The 8,698-nt window shown below is 58.8% G+C and overlaps 1 protein-coding gene across 4 annotated transcripts; it reads right to left on the bottom strand.

Moving 5' to 3' along the window:
- Positions 1-20: 20 nt before the first annotated feature.
- Positions 21-7,199, bottom strand: Taf1c (TATA-box binding protein associated factor, RNA polymerase I subunit C). Of its 4 annotated transcripts, XM_008827917.2 has the most exons (15): positions 7,099-7,199; positions 5,319-5,445; positions 4,515-4,596; positions 4,319-4,416; positions 4,160-4,249; positions 3,996-4,069; positions 3,295-3,533; positions 3,070-3,186; positions 2,856-2,973; positions 2,696-2,767; positions 2,409-2,544; positions 2,178-2,315; positions 1,640-1,814; positions 1,417-1,554; positions 22-1,348 (listed from the first exon to the last, which is right to left on the bottom strand). In XM_008827917.2, the coding sequence occupies exons 2-15, from the start codon at positions 5,442-5,444 to the stop codon at positions 438-440; spliced, it is 2,514 nt and encodes an 837-aa protein (XP_008826139.1). In that variant the 5' UTR covers position 5,445; positions 7,099-7,199; the 3' UTR covers positions 22-437. The 4 variants fall into 4 exon arrangements, with proteins under 4 accessions (XP_017652357.1, XP_029416889.1, XP_008826139.1 ...); XM_017796868.2 differs by having other exon boundaries at positions 21-1,348; positions 2,856-3,186; positions 7,099-7,195; XM_029561029.1 differs by lacking the exon at positions 7,099-7,199 and adding an exon at positions 6,873-7,051 and having other exon boundaries at positions 21-1,348; positions 2,856-3,186.
- Positions 7,200-8,698: the final 1,499 nt, after the last annotated feature.

Genomic DNA, 8,698 nt, shown 5'->3' with positions numbered 1-8,698 from the left:
GACAGGGGGGTTTCGTGCATTAGACACAGAGCGTGGACAGGTTTATTCAGATCCTGAACTGGGAGCTGCCAAGGCGTTCTGTGCTATGAAACACTGGCTCCCACGTGGACTGCTTCACAGACCCACAAGAGCTGCTGCTGCCCACACCCAGCAGCTTCCTGTCAGGGTGGGAGGCAAATGCTGACCCAGGCCCAGCTTTCCAGCCCACACTGTCGCCTAGAGTCCCAGCAGTGACACTGAGGCACCATCTGTGGCTGGCCTTGGCGTCACCTGCAGACGGATATACAAAACACAGGTGACATTTTTGTGCTAGTCCTTCAGCATGGCTTCAAACTGGTTTTGGGTCCCCAAGTGCGCGCTGGCTTTCGGGAGGCAGAGGCTCTGTCCCGGAGACCTGTTGGCTAAGCCCAGGTGGCAGGCATGGCCCCCCCACTCTCTCAGAAGCCCATGCGTGGCTTCTTCCGGGGAGGCTGGGAGCCAGAGAGGGCAGGGGTCTGCTGCTGGGAGGGGGTAACCTGGAGGCTGGAGGCCTGGGAGGGGGGTGTGCCCACACATCCTGGTGTGTCCTTCTGAAGTGGCAGCTTGGCCATGAAGTCTCGGACAGTCTGTCGCCGCTCCCGTCGCACTCGCTGGGCCCATAGCTCCTGAGTTGACTCCTGAGAAGGCGGAGTGCCTGGGGGCCGAGGCCTGGCCTCAGTGGTCACCCAGTCTGGGCTCTGAGGGGGGCTGCTGGTATCTGGGTGGTCCAAGTGGCTTTTAAGCGAGGAGAAGGTGCTGGACAGCTGAGTCCGGCGCTTGGGCCGCTTGGCCTGTGTCTGGGGCCCCGAGGTCCGGCCCCGCTGCCCCTCCCACCAGGCAGCTGCCCGGCCTGCCCAGGCTTCCGTCAGGCGCTCTGTTAGCTCATCCTGCTGGCTGCACTCAGGTGCCGGGGGTGGCTCTGCCATGGGGCGTGTGCCCAGGTCCTCTGGTCGCAGGAGCTGCCCCCTGGCCATTGCTGCTCGGAGCCTCTGTGACATGGTCCCCTGGCTCTTCTGTAGCTCCATGTGGCCTAGAAGCCTGCGGTGGGAGAAGGTGGGGGCAGCCCACACAGGGGGAGTGGGAGGCAGGTGCAGGAGGGTCTCCAGCCAGCGGCTGCAGCAGGCGTTGTCCTTGGGGGTCCAGGAGGATGTGGGCACCTGATCCACAGCAGCTGCCCCATGTGCAGAGCAATCTGCTGGGAGGATGGGTGGGCATCCTCCTCCGAGGCTGGAGGCTGGTTGGAGCTGCTGGTAGAAGACGTCCCCAGCGGCAGAAAGTTGGAAGACTGACAGCAGCTGAGCAGAGGCACAGGGTGGGGCAGCAGCCAGACCTGGTCACGGATTGAGGGTCACCTGTGGGCCTGGCAGTGCCCCCCCCCTCCCCTCCTACCCCACACACCTATGACGGGTGCCTCCAGGCGTTCCTGCAGCTGCTGCTGGTTCTTGGGTTCCAGTGGGGGAAATGCGGAGAGGGAGTCAGTGATGGAGGGCAGAGACTTGGGGGGTCCCGCCAGTCGGGGCATGGAGGACTCAGCTCCTGGAGGAAGGAAATGAGCTAGGGACACCAGCCCCGGCCTTAGCCCCACCAACATCTCCACTAGCCACCCACCTGCCAGGCTAACCTGCTATGTGCAACAGCTGAAGCTGCCCACCCTGACCCCCCAGCAGCAGGGGCACTGGGCAGCCAGGGGCAGCTGGGGGCAGAAGGCGGGCCAGCAGGGGTGCAGAGGGCAGGCCATGGTCCCACTTGAGCATTGGCACCATGGGGAGGCGTTCATCCATCAGGTAGATTGAGAACTGGGGCAGAGGAGGGGAGATGAGCGCACATTTGACACTTGGAACCAGCCTTCTGACACCTCTTCCCAAGCCACAGGACTGCCAAGAGGCACACAACCCTCAAAGGAGGGGCACTGTTAACAGCCTTCCAACACCTCTCGACTTGGCCTGCACAGCCTAAAGTGCGAGTTTCTCAAGCAGGTAGCGTCCTGGGTTCTTCTCACCCATCCTCATGGGCAACCTCGGCCTCTTCCCAGGCCCTGATCTGGCTTTCCAGATGCCCTAGTGACATCACGTGTGGGGCCTGCCACCAGCTGGTTCCCATGGCCGTGCATCAGGCCTGTGGTGGTCTCAGCTGGCAGAGGCAAGGAGGCTACTGCTCACCTGGGTGCAGATGAGATGCAGAGGAGGCCACTCGAGGCCCAGCTGCCCCAGGTACTGGGCAAGCAGTACGCGCTCTCCCTTCTGGCAAGAGGCCTCAGCTCCAGCTCGGAACAGCAGCAGCCCACAGCCCCAGGGGCCCTAGGGAGAGAACAGCACCATCAGCGCCCACAGCTCCAGGTACCAGCCTTGCCACCACTGGCTCCTCTGCCTCGCACACCCTTGCTGCCATACCCGAGTGTCAACCATTTTCACTCCGGTGCGGTCACCCACAGTCAGCACCCGAGGGTGGGCAGTGAAGTCTGCCCATCTCCAGGGAGAAGGATCACGGAAGGCAAGTGTCTCAGGGTCCTTGTAGACTAGCTGCAGCCTTGAAGAGGAGGGTAGGCCATGGGTGCAGGCCTGGTGGGGGGCAGGAGGGTGTTGACGGGCTGGGCTGGAAGACTGGGGTGCACTGGGCCGTGGAGTGGGGGGCCATGGCTCTCTTTGGGGTGGAGGGCTTTAGGGGGAAGGGGAGTTACCCGTCCTGGGGGGTCCACAGGCACACGGCTCCAGAACGGCTGCAGGTAGCCAGCTCCCCTGGTAGGTGAGGGCTGTAGGGCACAGGGCACTTTGTGTGATGAACAGCTCACCAGCCCTTCTCCCAGGCCCTTGTGCTTGCTGGGCAGCCCATGCCCTCACCTGAGGCTGATCCCGGTGGCCCCTTTCTCAACTTGCAGCACCTGCAGGGGTGCTGGCTGCACCTGTTCACTGACCTTCCACACGGCACAGTGGTAGTCTGAGCGGATGGCCAGAAGAGCTGGGGAGGACAGGGAGGTCAGGCCTGGCATGTGTACACGTGCTGGGACAAGGGGTGCAGCTGGGCAGGGAACGGGAAGGAAAGGAGGGGTCTTACTTTCTCCTTGGACAGTGCTAGTCACCACTTGCCGCACAGGTCCCCGCAGCTGGATATGCCCGGGGTCTCTGAGGACCCGGGGGTTGCCACCTGATGTCAGACTGACCTCTTGGAAATCTGAGTCCCTGGCTAAGGATCAGGACGAGCTCTGGCACCCATCTTCCCGTTGCCCTGGACTACACTGTGTATGACCTCCCAGGATCCCCACTCAGTGACAAAGGATACACAGCCTGTCCAGGGCACCTCCACTAGGGTAGACCAGCTGTCTGGCCCGTGGGGTCCTGCCAGGCAGCCAGGCCAAGGCACCCCCCGTGAAGGCCTCGTCCAGTAGCAGCTGCTCCCACCGCACAGCCAGCTCCTCATGCAGCAGCCTGTCCAGGAGCAGTGACACTGACCTGCTCAGGACAGGGCTCCCGAGGATGGAAAAGCGCCGCAGCCGGTGGCTGAGGGAAGCCCAAGGGCACCTGGGACAGGGCAGCAGAGGATCACACGGGGCAGTGAGACATGAGCAGAGCCCCACGTCTTCATTATCTGGGACCCATCCCATCTCCAGGCCCCAAACCTAGGTGACTACACCAGCTCCCCACTGAATGGTTCAGATGGTGGCACATCCCAGCCTGGCCAACCAAAGAAAGCCCTTCCTGAACTTGTAGTGCTCTGGAAATCAGCCTGCTGCCACTTGAAAACAGCGACAGAGCCCTATCAGCATTACTTGGACACCTGGATGTAGGCTGTGCCTGAAATCCGCCACCAGTCCCTTTTCCCTTACGCTAGTTGAAGCTAGGCGTTTTGTGTATCATGGCTTGTGCTGTGTGGGGCTGGGGAAGCCACTGCAATGGAAACCTGGACGGTGTGCCAGCTCCTTCCACATCCCACCACCAGCCAGACCTATCCACCCCGTGTTTGCTTTCTCACTGGCCACTTGCCCCCAGGGCTGGTGTCCACCGAGGTCCTGGAGCAGCTTCTTGGCGCTGACCACTGTCATCTTCTTTGAGTAATTCTGTACAGAAAGGTCCTGTCAGGTTCACACCCCTGGGACTCACTGGTGACGTGGGGACCCCTGCCCCGGGCAGTGGCCCTCCTCACTCACCCGGTTTCCTTCCAGCCTGAAGTTCTCCAGCATCAGCTTCCCCAGAGGTGCAAAGGCTATGTCCCCATGATCCCACAGGAAGCGGCTGAGCTGGGGGAACAGGCCATGTCAGTCAGCACAGCCAGGCCGTGCGGCCCAGCCCGGCCCAGGACTACTCACCTGCTCAGTCTCATCCAGCACAACCTGGGGATGGCGCCGGTAGTGGTAACCACCTCTGAAAAGGAGGTCCCGTGCGGTCACGCCAGGGTCCCAAGGATCTGCCAGGAGAGAAGGGTCAAAGAGTCTGAGACGGCACAAAAGGAGGAGGGTGACTGGAGGTGTCCAGGCCCCAGAGTACCCAGAGAAAGAACCTCACCGGGACTGGGAGGCAACAGAGGGAGGGGTCCTGGTGTTGTTGGTTCCCACAGCAGATCCTTGGTCAAGGACAATGTCTCATCCTGGGGGAACAGGACCAATGGTATCAAGACAGTGAGCATGCTTCCCAGCGGCACAGCTCACACCCAGCCCAGTTCTGCTAACTCATCCACTCCTCACTACACCCCTACAAGTTGTTTCACTTTGCTGATGTAGAAACTGAGGCACAGGGCTGCTGTCTCTTCCTCAGATGACAGTCAGTAAAGTGGTTTGTACTTAAATCCAAGCAGCAACTCCAGGGCCTGCACGCCTGACCTCCACCCACACTGGCGTTCAAGGAAGCCAGCACCCACACTATTGGCTAGCTAGACCCCTGGGCCCTCACTTCCTCAGTCACTTCCTCTGGAGTTCTGCTGTACAGCGGGCTAGTGAGGCTCCCAACAGGTACCAAAAGGGCTCCCTTGTGCTGAGGACCACCCTTGACCCCTCTCCCTGCCTGCTTGTCCCTGTGTGCTCAACAGCTCCATGGGCAGCAAGGTGGCTGCAGGTGCCCCTCCTGCCTAAAGTCCTAGGAGCCCAGTCTTCCCTCCCCTCCTTTCTGAGCTCCAGTGGAGCCAAGCCATACTACCTGGCTACTGTACCTGCAGGCCAGTCCACCGGATCACTGGCCCATCCTGACTGGCAGTCTCCGAGGGTGGGGTTGTGGGGCTCTTGGGCCTGTAGGGTTCTATCTTTCTGATCACCTCTGCCACTGGGGGTGAATGTTAGCGAGGGGACTGCCGGAGGACCCTGTTTCCAGCCTCACCTTGCAGTTCTGTGGCAGGGTCAGTCTATCTCTCCAGCTGCACATGAAGGACAGGTCAGGGCCATCAGTCATGCCAAGGGGACCAGCCATAAACAAGGAGGGACGCAGGGAGCTGGGGAAGTCCATCCTGGAAAGAAAGTGTCTAAAGTCACTGGGGCCCTCTGCAGGGATCAGAGTCTGAACAGAGTTCCTGGGAAGCTCAGTGCCCTCAGGAGAGGGTAAAACCAAAGGATTATGCAGCTTAACGCTGGAAGGTAAGAAGGCCCCACGAGGTTCACTTGCAGGGTGCTGGTGGGCAGGTGTAGGCTCCCTAATGGCAGCCAAGGAACCTAGGGAGGGAGACAGCTGCACCCACCTGGGAAGAGGGTCCAGGGAGAATGACCAGCGAATGCAAAGGGAAAGAGCTGGACAGCCACAGAACAAACAAGGACAGTGTGGAGGCCACAGTGGGGGGATGGTGAGGGCGGAGCTTCTAGCGTAGCTGTGTATGACTGACAGGCAGACCAGGCTCTATTGTTCTGCCAACAGGCCATCCGACCGTGGGATGAATACAAGTAAATTTATGCCAAAGAGCACTGGGAACACAAGGCCCCTCTAGAGGTATTGAGTGCCCATTACTCCTCGTTTGTATTTTTAATTACTAATTTTTTAAGGCAGGGTCTCTCTGTAGCCCCAGTAGGCCTGGAACTTGCTATGTAGACCCGGCTGGCCTGGAACTCACAGAGATCCACTTGCCTCTGCCTCCTGAGTGCTGGGATTAAAGGCGTGTGCCACTAGTCCCTGGACTGACTTTGGAGTTTGAAAAACTGAGGTAACTAGTCCAAGATGTGCAACAGCTGCAGCTGCCAGGGGGGAGACATGGTCCTGCTCTCGCCCTTCCCCCCACTGCAAGCTGGAACTTTTAACCCCCAACTCCACATCCAGAAGCAAGTCTTAGCCACCTGCCCTTTGCATTACTGTAGCCTAGGTGCAGCCATGGGGCCCAGCGCCAGGCTGGCTGTTCTGTGTGGCTTCTCCCTGGGCGCTTACCTCAGGCAGTAGACTGTGAGCTTTCTGTATGATCAACTCTTGAGTCCCCCTGGCCGTCCCCACCACTTTCCTAGAAGGGTTGAGGTGCATGTCTCCAGGGGGTGGTTGCACTTCGGACAAACGGGAAGGCACACAGAAACAGTCGCCATTTCATCTCTGGTGCCTGGGTTTCTTTACAGCATCTTATTTTTATGTGTATGACTGTATCGCCTGCATGTATGTGGGTGCACCCGTGTTGTGCAAAGCCCACAGAGGACAGAAGAGGGCGGATCCCCCGGAACTGGAGCTACAGGTGGTTGTTAGCCATCAAGTGGGTGCTGGGAACCGAACCCGAGTCTTTTTGCACGAGCAGCCAGTGCTCTTAACCGCTGAGCCGCCTCTCTCTCCAGCCTCCCCCAACCCTTTAGCGCATCTTAAAGCCGCCTCCCGTCGGGGGCCTCTGTACATTCGGCACTTAGGTGGAGCCCAAGCACCGCCCTTCACCCTGCAGTCCTCCCAGCACCCTCCCTCCCACGGCCCCCGCACCAGGTGGAGGTGCCGGAAGGGGAGTCATCCGGTGCCCGGCGCTGCCCGCGGCGGGAGGAGGAGCACGCGGTCGGCCCGGCGGCCCTGTCTGCGGTTTGCAGACCCCGGGGGCTCCGCGGCGCTGCCCCGACCTCCCCCGGGCCAGTCCACGCGCTCCGAGCATCCCAGGCGCAGGTACCACGGCGCCGGCTTGGCACGCGTCCGGGACGGGGACCGCCAGTCTCACCTGAGCCTGGGGCCACGACGAAGCCACAAGGCTACAACTACCCTCCGGCGCCTTGAAAAGCAGCGGGTCCTGCGTAGGAAAGGAACCGGTTTCCTCAAACCGGACGTGCTTTCTTGAGACCGGAAATCCCGCCCCCAGTCCTGTGGCCCTGGCGCCCTCGAGCGCCACCTGCCGGGAAGATGGGGAATGGGCGTGGTGGGGTGTGAGGTGGAGAATTCCATCCTTGCCGGTGCTGGAAGATGCTGCATGGCTTCACCACCTTCCTGTCTACAGCGGGGCTGTGATCTTAGATTCACTCCACAAAACAGCATCTCTGATGAGTCTCGCACTGTATTTTTGTCCTTAGGTTCTAAGAATGCTTGGACCTATGACTTTTTCAGTAACCACAAAAGTGTCACACATTGGAACATGCCTCACGTCTTGGGGGCCATGGGCACTCATATTTGGTTTGAAAATGAACTATCTCTTCTTATTCCCTCCGAGATGAGAGCTGTCCTTGCGTCAATGCCCTTCCTGTACCCAGGCGATGGCTGGTGTGGCTTTTGCAGCTCTGTCCAGTCAGAAATCTCATTATCCAAGCCCTGTAGCTGGCTAGCATAAGGATCCATCAGTTACCTGGAGACGGGTTAAAATGGTTTTCAGGGCCCACCCTAGCTTCTGATTTAGTAGATGGGATGTGGTCCAATAATTTGTTCCCAGATGAGGCTGCTCTGGTGGCCCCAAGCCCACATTGTGAGAACCACAGCTTTAAAGGACCAATTGCAGGGGGCATGGAAGGTAGCTTAGTTGGTGCAGTGCTTGCTTAGCTTGCACAAAGAGTAGGTTCTACCCCCTAGTACTATATAAGCCCTGGTGTAGTGGCCCATACCTGTAATCCCAGCACTCAAGAGGTAGAGGCAGGAAGCTCGGAAGTTCAAGGTCATCCTTGTCTACATAGTAAGCGTGAGGCTAGCTTCGGCTACGTGAGGCTGTGTCTCAACAACCACAACAACAAAGATAAATTTGCAGATTCTCAACCTCTGGCTGTACAGTTTGTATCTGGAAGCTGCTTAGAATCAGATGGTCCTTTTCCTACCTTCATCATCCTTTCACGGTCTGTTTTTCCTCCTGGAGTCTTGCCCTAGGATGAGTGCCTAACAAGAGGATGCCTGGAGACAGCAGCTGTCCCGCAGGAGATCCTGTAAGACTAAGGAAAGCAGATCAATAAGAGGTAAGGGTGGGAAGGTGTGGAAGGGACTGGGGGACTCAGCATCTTCACCTGAGTGTTGGTCACATGGCATTGAGTGACTGTCCCTGGGGAATACATATCTATTCACCTCAGAGAAGGCAATGACAGCCAAAGAAATGATTCCATCCAAGTCCCACTTGGGGAACCATTGAGTTCATTGGGGTTACTTATAGGAAGGTGGATGTTCTAGTTTGTTACTCTATTGCTGTGACAAAACACTCTGAATACCAACTTGAGGAAGAGTTTATCAGCTTACATCTTCTGGGTCACAGTTCATCAGGGACTCAGGGCAGGAACCTGGAGGCAGGAGCTGGAGCACAGGCCATGGAGGATTGCTGCCCACTGCCTTGTTCCCCTGGCCTGTGCTTATAC

The sequence above is a fragment of the Nannospalax galili genome, unplaced genomic scaffold (assembly GCF_000622305.1).
Source record: "Nannospalax galili isolate Female #2095 unplaced genomic scaffold, S.galili_v1.0 scaffold933, whole genome shotgun sequence".
In the NCBI taxonomy this organism is placed as follows: Eukaryota; Metazoa; Chordata; class Mammalia; order Rodentia; family Spalacidae; genus Nannospalax; species Nannospalax galili.
Note: the sequence above shows the minus strand (reverse complement) of the source record. Positions and strands in the feature narration are given on the sequence as shown.

Coding starts and splice junctions, on each gene's coding strand:
- Taf1c (XM_017796868.2), bottom strand. CDS start 5,444: ATGGACTTCCCCAGCTCCCTGCGTCCCTCCTTGTTTATGGCTGGTCCC. Junction 4,250..4,318: donor TGCTGGATGAGACTGAGCAG/GTGAGTAGTCCT, acceptor CTGTTCCCCCAG/CTCAGCCGCTTCCTGTGGGA. Junction 2,768..2,855: donor GCCACCGGGATCAGCCTCAG/GTGAGGGCATGG, acceptor TGTGCCCTACAG/CCCTCACCTACCAGGGGAGC.